General features: G+C 51.5%; 1 protein-coding gene across 1 annotated transcript; it reads right to left on the bottom strand.

The window, feature by feature from the left end:
- Positions 1 to 3,365: 3,365 nt before the first annotated feature.
- PADI6 (peptidyl arginine deiminase 6) lies at positions 3,366 to 19,751 on the bottom strand. The gene is made up of 16 exons (XM_084787952.1): positions 19,503 to 19,751; positions 18,555 to 18,732; positions 17,840 to 17,912; positions 15,896 to 15,963; positions 15,047 to 15,146; positions 12,981 to 13,106; positions 11,201 to 11,382; positions 10,865 to 10,968; positions 9,726 to 9,837; positions 8,276 to 8,383; positions 7,901 to 8,055; positions 7,353 to 7,509; positions 7,144 to 7,267; positions 5,686 to 5,756; positions 4,439 to 4,600; positions 3,366 to 3,737 (listed from the first exon to the last, which is right to left on the bottom strand). Exons 1-16 carry the CDS (start codon positions 19,592 to 19,594, stop codon positions 3,504 to 3,506), a joined length of 2,046 nt encoding a protein of 681 aa, XP_084644078.1. The 5' UTR covers positions 19,595 to 19,751; the 3' UTR covers positions 3,366 to 3,503.
- Positions 19,752 to 22,297: the final 2,546 nt, after the last annotated feature.

Consider the following 22,297-nt stretch of genomic DNA (forward strand, 5'->3'; position numbering starts at 1 on the left):
CAGTTTGGCCAGTTAGCCACCAGGGGGCGCTGAGAGGCCCACCTTTTGTCTTCAGCCATAGGACTGGAGCTTGATAGTCCCTGGGAGCTACCACACATCCTGGCTGTCATTTCTTGGTTTTTCAAGACAGGGTTTCTCTGTTGTAGCCTTCGCTGTCCTGGACTCGCTTTATTTACCAGGCTGTCCTCGAACTCACAGTGATCCACCACCCTCTGCCTCCCAAGTGCTGGGATTAAAGGCATGCACCACCACCACCTGCCTATACCAACAGTCTTTAAGTCAGGTCATCGTTCCTGTTCTGTAGGGGGCCTGGGGGGCAGACTGTTCTGAGAAGCCCCTCTAATTTCCTTTGGCTGCCTTCTAGGAGTGGCCTGTGGGATGTTTCCTGCAAAATTAAAGAGACCCCACCCCTACCTTCTACAGCAGTGGTTCTCAACCTTTAATACAGTTCCTCATTTGTGGTGACACTCCCCCTCCCCCTACCATAAAATTATTTCATGGCTACTTAACTGTAATTTTGCTATTATGAGTTGTAAACGTCCATTTTCCAGTGGTCTTAGGTGACACCTCTGAAAGGATCCTTTGACTTTGGCCGACAGATGGAGACTCAAGCTGCCCTGGCAAGGCCTGAGCCCTCCTGGTTGCTGATGGAGAAACTGTCTGGAGAGGCCAACCGCCTCCCTAGCCAGTAGCGTGTCCCTGGCAGTCCCTTAGGCTTCTCTAGGATAAGGGACACGGGCCCCACATGGCCTCCTCCACACACACTTGGCCCTTGTTGGGTTCAGTCACTGAACAGGGACAAAAGCTGCAGAGTCCAGAGGTTGACCCAGAAGCCAGGGTGAGCAGGAGAGGGCAGAGCAAAGAGACAGTAACCTCCCACATTTGTATGTATATGTACAGGTGTTGTACCTTCATATGTGTCTGCACCATGTGCCACGTAGTCCCCAGAGGCCGGAAGATGGAGTCCTTGAAACTCGAATTGCTGGTGGCCGATGTGTGGGTGCTGAGAGTCGAACCCGGGTCCTCTGGAAGAACAGCCAGTGCTCTTAACCACTGAGCCATCTCTGCTGAGTGTTTTGAGGAAAGCAAGACTCTGGGAGCCTGGGCTTGGTGCTAAGAGGTACTGGGCCTGTTGTTCTGGTGGACAGAGGGGCGTTAACTGCAGAGTGTGGACGGTATCTTCAGTCAGCCCTCGGCATGTGCCTCATAAGAATGTCCAAAGAGGGTGAAAGCAACCCTGGGAGAGCTTCATTCTGGGCTAGAGAGCTGGGACAAGCCCTATGGAATGGTGGCTGGTACAGCGTGCCAGAGGCTACATCTCCACTGTTGACAGTTACACATGGGTCAGCATTTCTTTTAAATTTTATGTATATGAGTGCTCTATCTGCATGTACACCTGCACGCTGGAAGAGGGCTTTAGAGGGTTTAGTGGTTATGAGCATCATGTGGTTGCTGGGAACTGAATTGGGACCTCTGGAAGAGCAGACAGTGTGCTCTTAACTGCTGAGCCATCTTTGGAGCCCCCTAGCATTTGCTTTTATGTTTGTGTGCACACCTACATAAATGTCATAGAAAAACCAGTGACAATGACATGGAAGTCCATCCTTCCACTGTATGGATCCCAGGGAGCAAATTTGGGTGGTCAAGCATAGCTCCCGGCTTTATCTGCTGAGCCATCTCACCAGCCCTCAAGGGCATTTCTGACTACACAGGGTGTTCACGGCTGGCCTGGGCAACAGGAGACCCTGTCTCAACCAAGCAAAAAGCCTGGCTGTAGGGGCTCTCTCAGTGGGTTTGGATTGTTAACTCTCAAATTGTCTTAACCACACCACCCTCAAGTTGGGCAGTGCAGCGCAAAGTTGTAAAGGGACATTGGGGGCTGTAGGTTCAGTGCTCGGGGATGCTCTCCCTGCCTAGAGGGATCGCCACCACATTAGCCCCATCCTAGGGTCTTCTGTAATCAGACCAAATCCTCCCCAACCACCAACCGGTGAGGCCATGGAGCTTTTAGGGCAGGCACAGGGGACATGTTTTCCCCACTAAGAACAATATGCAAGCCTAAGGCTCAGTGGCCACTGCTTTTGGCAGGACCTATGTGAACGGCTTGTCCCCAGTTTTGAGAAGCTGCTTTCTGTGGGTGTCTGATAGGCAGGCTGCAGAAGATGGACACCTCCAGCAGGTGTCCCAGCATCCATGTTGCTGGAGCCTGGGGGACCTACAGCTAAGTTAAGCCGGCCAGGGTTCCTGTGAGACCCACAAAGGTTTGCTCAGGGACCTCAGAGGTAGAAGAGTCCCACCCAGGAAAGAACCCTGCCAGGCTAGTCAGGTGCTGTACCTCTCCCAGGCTCAGGCTCTCCCCTGGGACTCTAGAACACATCTACAACTAACCAACCGGAAACCTCAAGTAGACTGGGGAACCTTCACCCTTTCAAACCCTGCACTCCACTCTGGATGTTACCGGTGTGTGTGTGTGTGTGTGTCAGGGTCTGGAAGTGTAGGGCCACAGCTGCAAAGCTCTCCCCAGCCTCAATTCACCAAGTACAAATAAGCAACACAAACTTCACGTCTCCAAGGCCAGAGCAGCTGGCAAATTCAAGCCCGTACCAGGCCCTGAGCACACCTGCCCGCTCAATAGCTTGAAATCACCAAAAGCCTCACCACCATCCCTCCACCCCGGGTCACAGCTGTTCAGTCACACCTGTACTGTAGGGATACAGGGCAGGAAGCTGCTGCAGGACCATCAGACTGCAAGGTCACCCCTGCCACGCAGCCCCACACCTGCGCTACCTACAGTCCTTAAGGGGGGGGGGGGGTCATCGTTAGCTCCAGAACCTCCTGTCCAGGATAAGAACCACTCTGTTGAGGTTTGCCAAGGTCGGTTAGAGGCCACAGAGGGTGCCCCCTGCTGTCTGGCACCTGCCCTTGACACAGGCAGGGAGACAGGACACTTCGGAGTGGACACTGCAGGCTTTGAGGGCCAGCACAGGCTTACCCGGTTATCTTTATCCCCTGTGTCACTCAATTGGCAGATCAAGGAGACCAGAAGGCCTCCATCTGCTGGGGCCAGCTGCCTGCCAGCAGGATGCCAACTCCCTTCAGGCCTGTCTCCACTGCAGACCAGGTGTTGGGTGCCCCCTCCTTCCTCTAGCCCGGAGTTTAGATCAGTGTGGCTTGGCTGCTTCAGATGCAAAGCGCTTAAGTTCAGCTAAATCAAAGCGCTTAAGTTCAGCTAAATCAAAGCGCTTAAGTTCAGCTAAATTTCCCATTATAAACTCAGAAGGTACAGCGACTCCTCATCCATCCCAGATGGGGCCAGCTCCCCGAGCACCCCAGCCCCTTCCTTCTCCAAAGTAAGGCAGCTTAGATGCAATCAGATCACCTGTGTTTTATTGCCTCTGTAGTTAAGTGTAAAGACCGTTTTCTCCCCCTCCAAGGCACCAACACTCACACACTGCTTCATGGTTAAGGCCATTCACTCCGGGGGGTAGGGGGGGCGGCAGGGCTTAAGGGACCATCTTCCACCACTTGAATGCAAATGGTACCCGCTTTACAATAGCACTGGCACAGGCATCTCCTACGTTAGTCATGTAGCAGTCAAAGTCATCGATGAAGGTGCACTTGAGACCCAGGGGCTCCAATAATCCACAGACCTTTTCTTCCAGGCAGCAGGTGCCCTTCACTTGGGGCCCAAAGGGTTTGGGGATGCCAAGATTCTTGCCCAACACGATCATCTGCAGCTGTGAGACAGAGCTGGAGTCAAGCAGGATCAGAGCTCTGAAAGAGTTGTCCTGCCCTTTCTGGTGTGGGTAGTGGTGGTGGTGAGCTAGGGGTGGGGGGTTGGGTAGGGGTGGGGCAAGAATTAGATACAGGGAAAAAAACCCACATTCATCACTCCCTAGGGGTGGCCAGCCTGCTAAAAAGCTGGTGTCTATGTAGGCATCACTAGTCAATCTCAGTGAAATCAATCTATTTTTGCTTAGTTTTCCAGTGTCTGCCAGTGTTTCTCTGCAAATCTGACCAGCAGCCGACCTTAGTGATTTACCATGTCTTTGTCTCTGGATTTGTTGCTCTGGCCTTGTCTGCATAACCTATATCCCAGGCAGCTTTAAGAATACCTTCCCTTATCCTCTTGCTTCCTTCAATGATGCTTATCTTTTTTGTTTTGTTTTTTCGAGACAGGGTCTCTCTCTGTGTAGCCTTGGCTGTGCTGTCCTGGACTCACTTTATAGACCAGGCTGGCCTTGAACTCACAGTGATCCACCAGCCTCTGCTGGGATTAAAGGCGTGCAGCCTACTTTAACCCTTCATAGCAGCACATGAACCTGGGGCCTACGTATGGCTCCCGTTTCAGACCACACCCATCTGATACAATCTTAGCACTGTGGGCCAGCAAGGCACCAGTGATGTGTTTGAACCAGGTGCGTCCAGGAGCCCTCACCATGTTGGGGAAGTACGGCCTTGCCAAGAGTTTTGTGTGCTGCTGGTTGGAGGGAACGTTGGTCAGCAGTTCCAGGCAGAAGAGCTGTGGGATGGCGATGATGTCTTTGTCCAGCAGACCCAGCTCCTTCTTGAGGAGGGTGCGGTTCAGGCTGATACACTTCTGCAAGAGAAGGAAGAGAGAGGGACCACATGATTGAACAGTGTCAGGAAGGAGCTGCTCGTTTTCACACAAATCCATGAAAGGCCCTGGAGAGGCTTCTATTTGGCTCAAAGCTGGTGAGCCTGGAGTGCCATAGCACCATTTCCTTAAAAAAACAAACAAAAAACCCGGCAACAACAAAAAAACAAGCCGGGTGTGGTGGCGCACACCTTTAATCCCAGCACTCGGGAGGCAGAGGCAGGTGGATCGCTGTGAGTTCAAGGCCAGCCTGGTCTACAAAAGTGAGTCCAGGACAGCCTAAGATACATAGAGAAACCCTGTCTTAAAAAAAAAACAAAACAAAACAAAAAAACTATACTGTGTTAATATCACTTTATTTCTTTAATATACAGTGCTTTACCTGCGTGTACACCTGCAGGCCAGAAGAGGGCATCAGATCATGTTATAAATGGTTGTGAACCACCATGTGGTTGCTGGGAGTTGAACTCATGACCTCTGGAAGAATAGTCACTGCTCTTAACCTCTGAGCCATCTCTCCAGCTCCACTATAACAATCTTAAGGTGAATTCAGAGAAAAGGCCGAGGCCCAAGGTGCAAAAGGCCAGCATATCCCTGACTAGTCTTTGCTGAGTGGCCACTAGTGTCACAACGCCCCTTTGTCCCTCAAGTGAGGGGACTTGGCGGGGGGCGGGGGGCGGGAGTCAAACAGCAATCTTCAGAGCTTAGGTCTTAAACTTCAGGTCTAAGCAGCACTCCTGCTTACTCGACACACCCTCCTTGGCCACATCCCTGCTGATGCCAAACAGTTTGAAATAAGATCAAACCTCTGGGCCCAAGGTATACCTTGGCCATAGACCAGCTGGTACCCCACCCTGCCAGGATAGGTGGCCCTCACTGTTGTGCAGAGGCATCGTGCACCATGCCATAGGATATTCTTGGTTTAAGAGTAGGAAGGACCCAGTGAACAGAGCACCCCACTGCACATCCCTGAAGTCCTTATCTGGGGCGAGTGGTCATTCAGAGACCCTACAAGACCTGCAGTGCCAGTGACTTCTTGGGCACAGCCCCGCACTCCAGGCCCTTACCTCAACGTAGTCATTCTGCTTTCGCAAGTCCTTATCCTCCAGGATTTGGGAAATGGTTTTGACTTCCCTCCCTATGGAAAGGGAGAGGCCAGGCAAGGGGCAGATCAGTACCCAGCCACGGGTGCATCCTTGGACCGTTGACTGTTATCATCAGCCTCGGGGACCACAATCTGGGTCTAGTATCTTACCATCTGGTGCTGACTGGGGTGCCCAACACCAGAAAACCCAGGCAGGGTTTTACTGCCCTGCTGACTCAAGGGAAACAAGCTCAGGGTACATTAGGGTGAAGTTGGCCCCCCAACTCAACTCAGCTGGACCCTTCAACCCTCTGCACAGCTGTATGGCACTACCCACCTAAGTGGGACTCAGCATCCTCCTCCCTGTGGTCAACAACTCAAACTTTGTTCCTCAGGTGCCAGCTCAGAGGTGACACAGCCTTGACCTTCTGGTATGTTTCCACATGACCTCTTGTCACTCCTGGGTGTCGCTGGGCCCTACCACAGACTGTCGCTCAGGAGTTGAGAGGGGTAGGTATCTGGAGTCTCTAACTCAGGCCTGGAGAACCTCCTGGTGCTCCCCCTACCCCCACCCCGCTTTTCTGGAGCAAGTCCCCTTTGAGTTCTACCATGTTTCTGTCTGAAGATGGCCCAGGGCACACCTTCTCTGCTGGTCCCCTCATTGTTTTCCTTAAGGGAGACCTGGAAGTATTAGTGCCAGGCACTAAGCCCAGAGACCCCTCATTGGAGGTCAAAAAGCATCACCAGTTGGGGTTAATGGAGCCATCTTACTGTAGCTCAGCACTTCAGGTCTGCCTGGACAGTAGTGCGCCCTGTTCTGGTATGAGGTGCCCCAACAATGGCCATCCCACCACTTCTTAGGGTTCCCTGGGCCCCCTCTAAGGATGACAAATGAAGACTCTAGAACAGTGGTTCAACCTGTGGATTACAGTCCCCAAACAACACAGGAAAACATTTGCATTACGATTCGTAACAGCAAAATTACAGTTATGAAAGTGGCAGCATAGGGAAGTTTGGGAACCAGCTCTCTAGAAGGTACTAGGTGGCCAGGCCATGGTGATACACGCCTTTAATGCCAGCCCTCGGGAGACAGAGGCAGGCAGATCTCTTCAGTTCAAGGCCAGCCTGGTCTACGGAGTGAGTTCCAGGACTTCCAGGGCTACAGACCCTGCCCTTTAAAAATTTTTATGAATATATAGTCTTCTGTCTGCATGTATGCCTGCATACCAGAAGAGGGCACCAGATCTCAATTTAGATGGCTATGAGCCACCATTGTGCTTGCTGGGAATTGAACTCAGGACCTTTGGAAGAACAGCCAGTGCTCTTAACCTCTGAGCCATCTCTCCAGCCCTGAGACCCTGTATCAAACAACAACAACAACAACAACAACAAAAAAAAAAAAACAACTAAGGAAGGTGCAAGGTGAGAAGAGTCCGCTTACCATTAGAAAGGAGTTGGTCTGCTCTGACGTCTTCGAACAGGGTCACGTCGCCATAGTTCTCCTTCTGTTTCTCTTTAAACAGGTCATAGCAGGCATTGGGGCTGGCCAGCAGCAGCCGGAAGCCCTGGGAACGAGGCCAAGGTCACCTGCTGCGGAGAGCCCTAGGGTCCTCCAGCAGATGCCCCCTCCCCAGCCCCCAACACACAAACCTTCCCATCATCATTTTTGTCATTTACAGGAACAAAGCACATGAACTCGTCCAAGTGGCCGGTCATCAGCCAGTCTGAGAAGAGTTCCACGGGGGCCTGCACCTGCTGGGCACACACGAAGTCGCGCAGGGTCTTGCTCATGTCCCGGCCATCGGGGCTGGGAGGAAAGCAGAAAGAGCAGCTTTGAGATGCTGTGGCCCAGGGCCACTGAGAATCAGGCCACCTCCAGGCCACAAAACTGCCATTGCCAATGAGTAACATGGCTTAAAAAGAAGAAGAAAAAAAAATCCTTACTCTGGGCCAACAAACTGGGCTAAGAAGATGAAAGCACTTGTTGCCATGCCTGGGGCCTGGATCGAATCCCTGAGACCCACAGCCCTAGCCCCGCCCTCAAAGCTTGCTTTTTCTAACAAGTCCTACATAAGTACCCTTCACTTTCGAGAAGAACATAAAAAAAGGATCTGAGAAGTATGAGAACCAGGGTTGATGTCCTTTTCCTTTCTCTTTTAAGATGCCTGGGTTCCCTGCCATCAGGTCTCCCTGCTCACCTTGGGTAATAGCTGCCGCCAATGAGGACCCTGCCTAGTGGGTAGTCTTTGCCTTGAGCCTTGACAGGTGGGGATACTAACAGGTTCCCAATGGAGTCCAGGCTAGCCACTTGGTGGTCCTCAGTTTGGTGGGTCAGGTAGCCAACACCAGGGCTCTACGAGGAGATCCAGCGGGGAAAGTGTTAGCAGGAGGGGCAGAGTATAGGATCCATCTCACTACAGCCCAACTGGTACATGAACATCTCCCCTTCCCCTTTCTCCCCCCGCAGAGGCCACCAGGTACCCCCCTAACTCCACCCACCCACCCCCAGCATCCCCAGCTCAACACCAGGCTTGAGAAATTGACTATATTCAGACGGTATCCCAGTTCCACACCAGTGAGTATTTCATGGGGTACTCTTCCAGCTTGGAAACGCGAGGGGTGTCGAGAACCAAGGTCACAGTCTTGTGTGAGGTCTGAGTATAGCAGAAGACAAGCTCATCCTGGGGGCAACAGGAAGATGGTGTCCATCAGCGCCTTTCCCATCTGGTGCATGGCTTGCTGGAAGCAGCCAGAGGCTTTGCCCAACATTCCGTCCTCCCGTTTTGAGGCTGAGAATCTCATCTCAATCCCCCCACAACCCTCCCCCACCCCCACCCCCACCCCCAAACCATTGACAGACCTCTCAGGTGTACTTACAAAGCAAGTCAATTGGTTTCTGGTCCCTGAGGGCAGTCACTACTATGACCTCTGACCTGCCCTAGGATGCCTTCTAGCCAGATCTCCCTGTACCTCAGCCAAGGGACTGTTTTTAGGGGTGTGTGTGTGTAGACAGGGGAGGTCCTTTGAGACAGCTAAGGAGTTTTGAGTTCTTGATCCCCCTACCCCCTTCTTCTCCTTGTCTTCAAGTGCTAGGATTACAAGTATACACTCCGACACACACACACACATGCACGCGCGCCCCAGTTTACACAGAGCTGAGAACTGAACTAGGCAAGGACTTAAAGCGACATCCCTAGCCCTTGACCTTTCAACTCTGGCTTGTATTCCTTTTTTAAAGTGTCACTCCACCTTGCTTTGAGATGGCTTCTGTACCTTGCTGGAAGGGTCTCTTAAGCCACGGTGCAATCCCCGCCCCCACCACCACCACCACCACCACCCGAATCAGGGTCTCTGTGTAGCTTTGGCTGTCCTGGACTCGCCTTGTAGACCAGGCTGGCCTTGAACTCAGAGATTTGCCTGCCTCTGCTGGGATTAAAGGTGTGTGCCACTACACCCAGCTCATGGTGCAATTCTTACCTGCCTCCCAGTAATTCCTCTTTCCTCCAAGCACACCCCACAGTGCAACCTCCCCATCAATGGCAGTGGCTCAGCCCCAGCTAAGCCTAGCTCATGAGCCAGCTGGAGGTTTCCTCAGCTATCTAAAGACCTGCTAAAGGCTGTCATGTCTGTCCTCTTTTCTCTTTCTCAGCACTGAGGAGTCCGGGCCTGGCTGGACTGAGGACATCTGTCCTTATTTATTGCCAGCCTCTGCTAAGTGCTCAGATGTGCTTGGAGCAGAAGGATGCTCCAGAACTAAAGCCGAGACAGCTGTGGTCCTGATGTTGGGCCAGGCACAAGCCCAGACTTATAGCCCAGCTCTCAACACCTGCAGCTTCGGTCTCAACTGTGACCTTGAAACACTTGGAAGAAAAAGGGGGGGGGGGGCTGGACTTTAGAATTATCTTCAACAAGCAAGCACGCTTTGGTGGTATGCCCGCTCATTGTTAAGGGTCATCTTGTGACATGGGCCAAGCCTTCCTGCTTCCCTCCCTCCAGGGCTAGCGCACCCCAGGTGTCAGTTACCTGGAGCCACTTGCCCTGGCGGTTGGGGTCCTCGTAGACAGATGCTACCTGCACGTTGGTCTTCTCGCTCAGTCTTGTCACTGTGTCCACAAAACCCTGTAGCTGCATCTCCCTGCCACAGGGGAGAAGCGCGCATTGTGATTTCCAGGTCTTCAGGACAGTCACACTCCTTGTCTGGGCTGAGGGTGGGGGGGAGGTGAGAGAGAAGGCCACTTTCTGCCTGCACGGTGACAGAACTATCTCCTTTCAGCGTAGGTCACTCACTACCTTGGGATTTTTCTGCCTAGACCATGCTGGTGGCTGGTCACACCTTTTGATCACCTCTGTGCAGGCCATTTATTATACCCCAGTATGGGCTCCTCTGCTCGAACGATTGGATAACTGTCTTAAAAGGGACTAACTGGAAGCTAGGCAGCTCAAGATGGCCAGTGAGGTCATCATATCTGTGAGGGCGTGGACACATTTGGAAATCTGAGTTTTGTTTTTTGTTTTTTGTTTTTTTTTTGAAATCTGAGTTTAAGAGAGGGTCTTTATCATTGCTGGAACTACGTAGACCAGGCTAGCCTCAAACTCAGCCTGACCTGTCTCTGTCTCCTGAATGCTGGGATTCAAGGTGCTGGGATTGCCACACCTGGAAAAACTTGGGATTTTAGTTTTTGTTGCTTGCTTTTGGTTTGAGACAGGGTTTCTCTGTGTTAACAGAACCTTGGCTGTTCTGGACTCACTGAGTAGACCAGGCTGGACTTGAAATTAGAAAAATCCACCTGGCCTTTGCCTCCCGAGTGCTGGCATTAAAGGCGTGCGCCACCACCACCTGGCCTAGTATTTTCATACAGAATACCAACACTCATGGATCCACGGTGGACGTCCTTTCCTTGGGCAATATTTGAGGTTGATGTCAAGACATCCAACTTAACAAGTGGACCCTCAAAGCATTGAATGTACTGGTGAGTCACAATTGGCCAAGTGTCCTAGCAGGAATTCTAGCCTAGCCCCAGGCCCAACATTTACGTGGCCATTATGAAATTCTCCAAAGACCTTCTTTTCTCAAGTCTCCCATCCAGTCTGGGGAAGTATGGGGAGGGGGGGAGAGGAAGGGAAGTGACCCATACTGCCCAGGTGGCTTCTGCCCCTCTTACCTGCACATGTAAACCTCAAGAGGCATCTGGGTGCTAGGCATAAAGATAAAAGGTGCCACCCGGAACGTCACTGTATCCTTGTATAGCGGCATCTCTGGGATTGACTGCAGCGGATGACAGGGTCTCCATCATGACCTGCCTCCATCTGCCATCTCCCGTCCCCCCCACCCCCCGCCCCACTGGACCGCCCCTGTGGTCTACAGCTGTTCATCTCAGCCTACCATGGGAGCCCGCTGCCTTCCACAGCTTTCTGTAACACTCCCTAAGCTGTGCCGAGAGCCCTACTCCTCGGTGCCTTGCCTCCCTCCACTTAAACCCGGGGACCCCCTCGCTGACCTGCTGGGGCTGAGCCTTTTCCACTAGGGAGACCGAGAAGGAGATCAGGCCTGAGAAGCTGGCAGACGGGAACTCCGTGGCTTCTATGTAGAAAACCTCTTTTCCTTGGTTCTCAAACGGAGCCAGGGCATGAACTGGCTTGCCAGGTCCTACCACCAGGTCATATACCGAAGTGGTGCCCTCTAGGAGAGAGGGGAAAAAAATGGGGTGACCAGCCGCTAAAGCGGCACAGCTGGGCAAAGATATCAGGCTTGCCAGCTATCTCGACATCGGTGCTCAGGCCTCAGGGCTTGTGGAACACTGTTAAGAGCCCACTCAATGTACCATCATACTGCATGTGTTTGCACGCGTGTGCACACGCATGTGGAGGCCAGAGGTTGGCCTAGGTGGTGTCTTTAATTACCACCCTATTTGAAATAAGGTCTCTCTCACTGGACCAGGGACTTACAGGTCAGCAAGATCCAAGGATTCCACAGTTGCTCTACCTCCCGCAGCTCTGCGGTTCCAGATGCATGGCCACCCCACCCCTAGGCTTAAATGTGTGCTGGGATCTGAACTCAGGCAATCCACGATTACATGTCAAGTGCTTTCCTGACTGAGCTACCTCCCCCCCCGCCCCCCCGCCCCCATGCAAACTCAGGGGTTTGGTTTGAATGACGTAGGTAGTTCCACACTTGAGTTCATAAATCTAACCTTGGAGAATCATAACGGAGCCCTCTTAGAGGTGAGACACTCAGCATGCCAAGGTAGGGTTGGCAGCCTTACCGGGATTGTCAGCCACAAATACGAGGATGCATGGATGACCCCCTCTGGAGGCATTTCTGGAGGGACCTAGAGTTTTGGTGCATCCTCCAACATACACTGCCCCCCATGAAGCCCATTTCAGTTTAAGTGAAAAACCACAGTAGAGACCTAAAGGCTGGTGGCCATTACTCCAGATTGATCCTTCTCATTGGAAAAAGTTTAAGCTACCAAAACTTCTCCCTGGCATCGCAGGGACCACCTGGGTCCTTCTCACCCACTCCCAAAGATGTTAAACTAGGCCAGGTATGGAAGTCAAAACCAGCAACTGCCAGTCCACTCCACACTTTCCCTAGGCCCTTTGATCAGCCTGGGCAGCAAACAGCACATGCCACTTACCCTCCTAGGGAGTCAGCAGGGGATGGTGGTGCCACCTGGGATGTGCCATGACAAAGGTCACTCTGGCTTCAGAGTCACTAGAATCTGAAGGTTAACTATAGCAAGGTCTTGGCTAAGAAGGTGGTTCCAGGCTAGACCAGCGGCTCAGTGGTTAAGAGCACCGGCTACTTTTCCTTCCAGAGGACCCAGGTTAGAGTCCAAGTACCCACATAGATTGCAGGCTCACAACCATCTAACTCCAGTTCCAGGGAATCCTGCATGCTCCTTCTGGGCCTCCGTAGGCACCAGGTACACACAAACATGGAGGCAAAAAACCCACATTCAATTTTAAGGGTTTTTGTTTGAATGGATCCTCCTAGCCGAAGTTACTTTGGGATATTGTCTATAAGGGGTTCCCTGTCGGCCCAAATGCACTTCTTTTTCAGCTAAGAGAAACCTGAGGCTAGGCAATCATCCAGAAGAGCTCAGAACCCATGTGTGTAAACTTAACTCTCTGGGAAAAGGGGCAGCCAGACAGCCCCTGCATCACAGATCTGGCCACACAGCCCGTGACCTACAATGCTAGCTGGGTACCCTGTTAAAGGTGGAGTAGAGCCACCATGTGACCAGTATGCCGAGGTGGAGTAGGGGTGGGACTTACTCTGGAGCCAGTAGACTCTTGCCTTCATCGCCTCTTCCTTGGAGGTATGGAGGAACAGGCGGTAATCCTTTAGGACTTTGGTGGGGCCCTCCACAATCAGAGTCATCTGAGACATATTTTGTATTTCTGGGAAAAAAAAAAAAAAGACGGACAGAGGCTCAGGTCAGTCCCCAGGATGGGAAAGAGCAATGGGGATTAGGGATGGAACTTGGATTGAGTCTTTCTTGGTCTTCCAGGTTGGCCTTGAACTCTTAGTGATCCCCCTGCCTCAGCCTTCCAGGTGCTGAGATGACAGGTACAAGCTATCTTCTGTCTTAAGTCTTCTTAGAGATCCTCTGCTCCTGAAATGCTCCAGGGTACCCGCCCCCCGCCCCCCACTGCAGCCTGCTCACTGGAGGGTGGGTACCCCTACCTCCCCTCTATGGAATCAGGAGTTCTCAACCACCTTGTGAAGTCAGCTTCTCATCTCTGTCTCCTAGGTGGCTCACAGCCAGAATAGGTTGTTATCGGATATTAAGACTTTTTGTGGGGGCTCAGGATGTAGCTCAGCTGTTAGAGTGCTTGCCTAGGGCCCACAAAGTCTTGGGGGCGTCTAATCCCTAGTGCTATATAAGCCAGGTATGGTAAAGCACATTTGTAATTCTCTCAGGAGGCAGACACATAATCAGACATTTGAGGCCAGCCTGGACTATATGAGACCTTTGTCTCAAAAACACATGCATAAGAGCTGAAGAGATGGCTCAGTGGTTAAGGGTACTTGCTGCAGGCTCCCCCACCCACCCCCTCCCCGTGGTGGCGCACACCTTTAATCCCAGCACTCGGAAGGCAGAGGCAGGCAGATCGCTGTGAGTTCGAGGTCAGCCTGGTCTACAAAGCGAGTCCAGGACAGCCAAGGCTACACAGAGAAACCCTGTCTTGAAAACAAAAACAAAAAAACAAACAAACAAACAAAGCACTTGCTGCTCTTCCAAAGGACTTGGGTTTGACTCCCAGTATCCACACTTCAGGTAGCTTACAACCAACCAAATTCCAGTTCCCGGAGATCTGCTACCCTCCTCAGGGCTTCAGCACACACATGGTACATATAAAGCTCATGGAGCTATACACATGCAGTGAATAATTTGTGTTTTGGTTTGAGATAGGGTTTCTCTAGCCCTGACTGTCCTGGAACTTGATTTGCAGACTAGGCTGGCCTTGAACTCAGAAATCCATCTGCCTCTGCCTCCTGAGTGCTGGAATTAAAGGCGTGCGCCACCAACTACCTGGCTATGAATGGTGGGCAATCTACACACACACATTTTTTTTTTTTGGTTTTTCGAGACAGGGTTTCTCTGTGTAGCCTTGGCTGTCCTGGACCCGCTTTGTAGACCAGGCTGGCCTCGAACTCACAGCGATCCACCTCCCTCTGCCTCCCGAGTGCTGGGATTATAGGCGTGCGCCACCACGCCCGGCTTCATACACACTTTCTTAAAGAAAGGTTTTCTCTGTGTAACCTTGGCTGTCCTGGACTCACTTTGTAGACCAGGCTAGCCTGGAACACAGAGATCTGCCTGGCTCTGCCTCCTGAGTGCTAGGATTACACCACCACCCAGTTCCTTTTTCCCTCCTTTTAATAGAGGTCTTTAAAAGCTATATCTCAGGCTGGAGAGATGGCTCAGTGGTTAAGAGCACTGGCTGCTCTTCCAGGGGTCCTGAGTTCAATTCCCAGCAACCACATGGTGGCTCACAACCATCTATAATGAGATCTAGTGCCCTCTTCTGATGTACAGGTGTATATGGAGGCAGAACACTCTGTATGTAATAAATAAATATTTTTTAAAAAGCTTATCTCTTTGTATGAAGCCATTTTGCCTTTTGTTACACAGCTTCGAGGCATAAATCCCTTAGGTACGTCAGTAACATCACCCAGAGTCTTCATACGTGTTAAGCAAATGCTCTTCTAGGGGCTGACATGCCTTTGACCTATGAAAGATTTTTGTCATCCCCGAGATCAGCTGTGACCTGTGTGTGCACTAAGGGGGTGGCCAGAACTTGAAGAGGAGGGATGGGGACATCAAGGACAGTACCTTTGAAGACCGCCTGCTCATCCAGCTGGTCCCTGTTGCCATGATTGCAGTTCACCAACAGGATGGCTCCCCAGCCATTCGGGCCCCACACCCATCTTTTCTGCAAACGACAGGGATATTGGGGGCAGGAAAGAGTCAAGCAAACCCTCTGATGCTCATATGCAAAGCTTTGCCATCACAGTCCCCGGGGACCCAGGGGACAGGGTTTGTGACAGAGGACCTCTGGGAACAGAAAGCTACTGGACAAATAAAAACGAAATATAGTTGCTGCCTGGTTTTATAGACATGCAAGGACAGAGACATGCTGCAAGAGCCGAGTCCGATGCACGAGAGGTCCAGGGGTGGTAGCTAACTGTCATAGCTGACTACATAACCAGGCCAGTGCTTCTGGAAATCTGGGCTATTTTGGTTTTGTTTTGAGACAAGGTCTTACTACGTAAAAGCCTGAGATGGCATTAAACTCATCATCTGGCATTAGTCACCCCAGTATTGTGGTGACAGGGAGGTGCCACTACATATGCCTCTATTTGGTTCTGAGGCAGGATCGACTGTAGCCCAAACTGGCTTGGAATTCCCTAACTGAGAGTGGTCTTCAAAGCCTGATATTCCTGCTTCTATTTCTGGCGTGCTGGAGTTAAAAGGCACGTGCGCACACGTGTGCATGAGCACGTGCACACACCACACAGCTGGCTACGTTTTTGGTAAATTACAAGTTTATTCCTTAACCTTGACTTGGGGTATAGCAGTGAAACTTAAAGACACATCTGAGGTCAGACAAACAAGGCCCTGGGGCTCAGGGATGGCTCTCTTGGGTTCCTACCCCACCCCCTTGACCAGTCACAGCCTCACTTTAGCCTGTTTTTCACTCGGGATGTCTAGCAGTCCATCTCGATAGATGTCTGCCTCCAGGGAGATATCTGAAAGGAAAGAGGAGGAGTTCAGACACACAGACTGCTAATGGGGCCCAGAAGCTCTGGTGGCTCTCACAGGGCGAGCCCAGCCTCTGACACTGTTGATAAAAATCCTAATGTGAAAAAAGAAAAGAAAAGAAAAAAAAAATCCTAATGTGATCTCTCAGTGTCCAGAAGTTCTGCATCTGCACCTGTAGAATCTGTGCCAGAGAGCCATGCAGTCATGTCACAGAGTAAATCACACACACACACACACACACACACACACACAAAGTCTCAGGCTGGAGAGATGGCTCAGAGGTTAGGAGCACCACCTGTTCTTCCAAAGGTCCTGAGTTCAATTCCCAGCAACCACATGGTTGCTAATGCCTTCTTCTGGCCTGCAGGTGTACATGGAGGCAGAGCACTGTATAATAAATAAATCTTTTAAAAAAATAGTCTCATCTCTGGGTGTGGTGGTGCACCCCTCTAACCCCAGCACTCGAGAAGCAGAGGCAGGTAGATCTGAGTTTGAACGCCAGCCTGGTCTACAAAGCAAGACCGGGACAGCCAAGGCTGCACAGAGAAACCAGGTCTTAAAAAAAACAAGTCTCAGGTGTGCTGTGGTACACACCTGTACTCCCTAGTAGTTGGGGAGGCAGAGGTAAGGAGGAGCTCTGAGTTTGAGGCTAACCTGGTCTACAAAGCTCCAGGACAGCCAAGGCTATACAGAAAAACCTCATCTTGAAAAACAAAAACAAAGAACAAAAGCCTCAAATTCGTTGGTTTTTTGAGACAGGGTTTTTCTTGTGTAGCCCTGGCTGTCCTGGAACTCCCTATGTAGACCAGGCAGATATCAAACTTAATGAGCTGTCTGCTTCTGCCTCCCAAGTGCTGTGATTAAAGACATGTTACAGCCCAGCAAAAAAAAAAAATATCAAAAAATTTAAGTGTACGATTTTATATTGGGATATAGCTATAGCTAAACTGGGCCACAGGTTGGACACTCCTGGTCTTCAGAGGCAGGCCAATTCCCCCAAATAAGTCAGGGAAGGAGCAGTCCATAGTCACCCCCTGATTTTGTTTTTGTTTTTGAGACAGAGTTTCTCTGGTTGCCTTGGCTGTCCTGGACTCACTTTGTAGACCAGGCTAGCCTCAAACTCACAGCAATCCTCTGCCTCCCAAGTGCTGGGATTAAAAAGCGTGCACCACCATGCCCGGCTCAGCCACCTGATTTCTTACAAAGCAGCTTCGAGATGGGGCAGGCGAGATGGCTCAGCTGATAGCTCTTACTGCTCTCTCCCAGAGGATCTCAGTTCAGTTCCCAGCATGCATCAGAAGGTATCTCATAACCACCTGTAACTCCAACTCCAGTCCCTGGGCACCTGATGCCCTCCTGCTGGCCTCATGTGCAAGCACTCACACACGGAGAGCACAGCTTTCTTAGATCAGCAAAGCTGCTAAGGATAGAGCTAGCTCTATGGTGAGATAACATAACTTTGGACCAGACCTGTCAGTGATGACAATGGGGAAGTGGGAAGATTATTTACTAGTAAAAACAACCAGAACCAAGCCAGGTGGTGGTGACATACACCTTTAATCCCAGCACTTGGGAGGCAGGGGCAGGTGTATCTCTGAGTTCCAGGCCAGCCTGGTCTACAAAGTGAGTCCAGGATGGTCAAGGCTACACAGAAAAACCCTTTCTGGGAAAATCAAACCAGCAGAATCAGAGTAAGACAAAAGGGAGGAGTGACTGAACTTCAAGGGAACAGGTGTGTGGATACCTCAGGACCGATAGGAGGCATTTTATACATAGGGAGCCTTTCCCTTGCTTGGCAACACCTGCCCTGCTCTCCGTAGGAAGGCTGGGTGGGCCTCAGCTCCCAGAGGCAGCAAGACTCACCGATGCCAGTGAGGTATAGGACAGCTGTGGCCACGGTGACTTCTTCGTCAGGACAGTAGTATGAGACCAGCACCTGTGGATACCACAGAAGACCTTTAAGGGCTGAGAGAAGACACTCCAGCGCCATAGACTGGGTCTAAGCATTTGATCTTGGCTAGCTGTGTTCCAGCAGAACCCTGGCGCCTGGGCCACTTAAGACTTCAAAGTGTGAGCCGGGCGGTGATGGCGCTCGCCTTTAATCCCAGCACTCAGGGGGCAGAGACAGGTGGATCTCTTGTGCGCGAGGCCAGCCTGATCTACAAAGCAAGTTCCAGGATGGCCAAGGCTACACAGAGAAACCCTGTCTCGAACAAACCACCAAAACAAGACAGACAAAACTGGAGTGTGTCTCACTAAAGTTGCTCATTGCTGGCCTTGAGCTTCTTCTGTAGCTCAGGCAAGATCTTGTTATTTTCTTCTCTTCCCAGCTCAGTTTACAATGTTGGTTTCTAGCCTTCGCAAAGCACAGTGCTTACCCAGGTGAGCCACTCGCCCCAGGAAACTGCCAGCCATAGACACACCTATAGGCGGATTCTACCCCACTCACCCATCCCTCAACTGCCTTGCTCCCTGCCCACAGACAGGTGCCAATGGGCTTCAGCTAGTCTTGCTGGCTTCCATATTGGGATCACCTGGGTAGGTAAGGGCTACCCCTGCCTCCCCCTCCCTGGCTCACCTTGTCCTCGTCCATAGTGGGGCTGGGTGACATCATCATCACTAGCGCCTCTAAGGGCTGGCTCATTGGCCGCCAGACCACAGCACCCTCCTTCCCAGTAATGACGGTGCTGAAGAGGTGGATCAAGATCCTGGGAGAGCCTCGGATGCTGAAGGACTCACACTTCTTGGGTGCACACCTGGTTTGCCAGAAACAATGCACATTTAGGGCTCACCAGCCTAGGCGGTAGCAGCAGAGTTGGAGGACAGCCTTGCAATCTTCATCCATCTAGCGGGGTTGAGGAATGTGGTCACAGTGAAGTTTAGGGAGGGCATGTCCTAATGTCTTCAGCCTCTCTCTTAACCATTCCTACCCCCTGGAATCTCCATTCTTCCCGAGGATTTCCAGCCCCAACCTTGCCCCGCCCCTCCCGCCCCCCAATGGCTCATGAGTGATCCAACAACAAGCCTCAGCTTCTACGCACAGAGTGAGCAAACACCCGAACCACAAGTAAGACCTGCCGTCCCCTCACCTACTCGTGGCCACGTTCAAAGCTAAGGGGGATTTTACAAGAGGCAGAAGAGGCAGGCAGTGGTGGCGCACGCCTTTAATCCTAGCACTCCCCAGGCAGAGGCAGGCGGATCTCTGTGAGTCAGAGACCAGCCTAGTTGACAAAGCAAGTCCAGGACAGCCAAGGTTACACAGAGAGACCCTGTCTTGAAAAACCAGAAAACAAACAAACAAAAACCCAAAATGAAACCCCCAAAAAACCCAACCAAACAGACAAAAGGCAGAAGAAAGCTATAAGTCTGCATCCTGCCCTGGGACAGGAGGGCCCCTGGAGACCAAACCCAACTCCTTGGGACCAGACAGTGGAACAAAGAGAACCTCAGACTCCCCGGAAGCAGGGACTCTCACCAGACCATCCTTATAGTTACCCCCTACAGATACCCCCCCCCCCATCCTCACCCACTGATGTCCAAGGTGATTTCCATGCCCACCATGCAAACGGCATGAGTGGGTTTGTCCAAGGACAGGCTGAGAGTACTCTGAAAAGACATGGCTGGGCTTCCAGGCAAGTCACTCTTGTGCGCAGCCCTCACCCACCAGAGCGACTGCCTAGGCCACTTTGCCTCCCTCTTTAGTAGGGCAGGGAACTCCCCAGTCCTCCCCCTTGTTAAGGGGTCACAGGTGAGCCTGCTTGTCTCCCTGGTTGCTGTGGGAGATGGTGTGGGGGAGAGTGGGGGAGGGGAGACCCTTTCAGTCAGGATTAACGTTTTAGCAGCTGCCGGTTGCCCTGTGGTACCCTGCTGCCCCGGGGAATTGGAAGCTAAGGGCTCGGAGCTCCGACCTTCCAGTGGGAGCAAGGTGGGGGGTTCTGGGAAGTGGGGCTCTGCATGGAGCAAGGCCCTAGCAGACTTGACTGGAGCTGCTGGGGAGGGTGAAGGTCCCCAGAGGACATACAAGGCTATGGTCAGCGTGCTACACTTCAAAGTTGGGGGGGGGGAAGGATCTTGGTTCTAGGACAGTAGTTTTCAACCTGTCAATCTTGACCCCTTTGGCAGTGGCATATCAGATATCCTGCATATCAGATATTTACTTATGATTCATAACAGTAGCAAAATTAGGTATGAAGTAGCAACAGAATAATTTTATGGTTGGGGGTCACCACAACCCGAGGGACTGTACTAAAAAGAGTTGCAGCACTACCAAGGTTGAGGGATGCTTGGCACAGTGTTGTGGTCACAGAAGTGTTGGGGAGCTGGTCAACTCTGCAAATCCCTAGTCCTGACAGACAACCTGCATGCTTTTCCTGGTGATAAAAGATGAGCCAGACACTCCCAGCTGTGCCTCTTGTTAGCACAGGGGTGAGTGGGTGAAGGCTGGGGTGGGGGGGCGCAGCACAAGTTGGAACATGGACTAAACCTGCAGAGCCTGGCTCACAGATGTTGCTCATCTAGGCTGAGCCTGCAAAGCAGAAAGGGAATTTTTTGTTTCCCAGGTACATCTGTGCACCTCTTGGTCTCTTTTCATAACGCATACTTAGGGCAAACTACTAAACCACGTGTGGTGGTTCCTGCCTGTCATCCGTTCAGCACCCAGGATTTCTGTGAGTGTGCGACCAGCCTGGGTTACAGACTGAGATCCTATTTCAAAAACTACAAGAGCGCACGCCTTTAATCCCAGCACTCGGGAGGCAGAGGCAGGTGGATTGCTGTGAGTTCGAGGACAGCCTGGTCCACAAAGCAAGTCCAAGACAGCCAAGGCTAACATAGAGAGACCCTGTCTCAAAACAACACCACCCTACAAGATATCATATTATATCCCATAGTATATATATTTGTTGTCAGGAAAAAAAAATCCAGCTGAAATAGCTAGCCTATGCTTACAGAGAGTTCAAGCCTTGATTGGGCAATTCAACAAGACTGTGTGGAAGCTTTTAAAATGGGGGGTGGGTGGGAGTGTAGCTTCTTGATAGAGAACTTATCTACCTCTAGGTCCGAGGCTTAATTTCCATTCTCCTCTCACTAAAACGAGACCTGGTAGCTTATGTTTGTGATCCGAGAACTTGGTGGACTAAGGCACGAAGATCAAGAGTGGGAAGCCAAGCTGGGCGTGGTGGCGCACGCCTTTAATCCTAACATTTGGGAGGCAGAGGCAGGCGGATCTCTGTGAGTTCGAGGCCAGCCTGGTCTACAAAGCAAGTCCAGGACAGTCAAGGCTACAAAGAAAAACTCTGTCTCGGGGGTGGGGGGAACCAAAAACAAACAAAAAGAGTGGGAAGCTAGCCTGGACTAACTAAGGAGACTATGTAGGAACTTCTCCCGCTTATTTCCCAGAAGGCCTTGTTGCAGGGCAGAGCTGAGAGAGAGCCACACCCATGCCTCTCTTCCTCCATCCTACCCACTGATCTGAGAAGGGATGATAGTACCAGCTCCCAGCCAGCTTAGGAGGTGCACATCTGGAATCTGTATATTGGAGAGGCAGAGGCTGAAAGACGGCTGCGAGTCTGAGGGTAGCCTTGGCTATAAAGGGAGTGTCAGGTAGGCTAGGGGTACTAGTAAGACCCTGTTTCAGGAAGGAAAGAAGGAAAGAAAGTGACAGCAAAGACAGAACCCAGAAGCCAGCTGTCAGTAGGAGCTGGGAGAGCTGAGAGGCACTCTCCTGGAGGACCTGAAAGGGGACTGCCTCTCAGCCACCCGGCCTCCAGCCCAGTTACACTGCTTTGGTCCCTTCCTGGGGTTTAGGAACACCTAACAATGGCACAATGGTTTGTGGCCATATCTGCCTCAGGCTACTCACAGCAATCTTTGAGGAAAGGAGGGGATGAAAGTGAGTTCTGGCTTGATGGGGTTAAGGAAAAGTTAGAACTGGTCAGGTTGCTCAGTGGGTGAAGACACTGGCTCCTGAGCCTGATGTGCAGAGCTGAAAGGAGAAAAACTCAGTTTTGCAAGTTGTCCAGTGATCTCCACAAGTGCACTGTGGTATGTGAATGCACACAGGCACACACACACACAGTAGGACATAGTGGCTACACCTTTAATCCCAACACTTGGCACAAAGAGGCAGGTAGACCTCAGTGAGTTTGAGACTAGCCTGGTCTAGAGAGACTCTCTGCAAAGAAAAGGGAAGGAAGAAAAGAGAGAGAGAGAGAGAGAGAGAGAGAATCAGTGACATACAGGAATGTGTTTCTTTTCTTCTGAGACAGGGTTTCTCTGTGTAGCCTTGGCTGTCCTGGACTCGCTTTGTAGCCCAGGCTGGCC

The sequence above is a fragment of the Acomys minous genome, assembly GCF_964271855.1.
Source record: "Acomys minous genome assembly, chromosome: 6".
Classification (NCBI taxonomy): domain Eukaryota; kingdom Metazoa; phylum Chordata; class Mammalia; order Rodentia; family Muridae; genus Acomys; species Acomys minous.

Bases quoted from the DNA above. Each gene is read 5' to 3' on its own strand.
- PADI6 (XM_084787952.1), bottom strand. From the start codon at position 19,594: ATGTCTTTTCAGAGTACTCTCAGCCTGTCCTTGGACAAACCCACTCAT. The intron at 15,964-17,839 runs GTGAGTCTTGCT...CTTTCCTTTCAG, and splicing joins CCTATACCTCACTGGCATCG to ATATCTCCCTGGAGGCAGAC. The intron at 11,383-12,980 runs GTAAGTCCCACC...CCTCTCTCCTAG, and splicing joins AAGAGTCTACTGGCTCCAGA to AGGGCACCACTTCGGTATAT.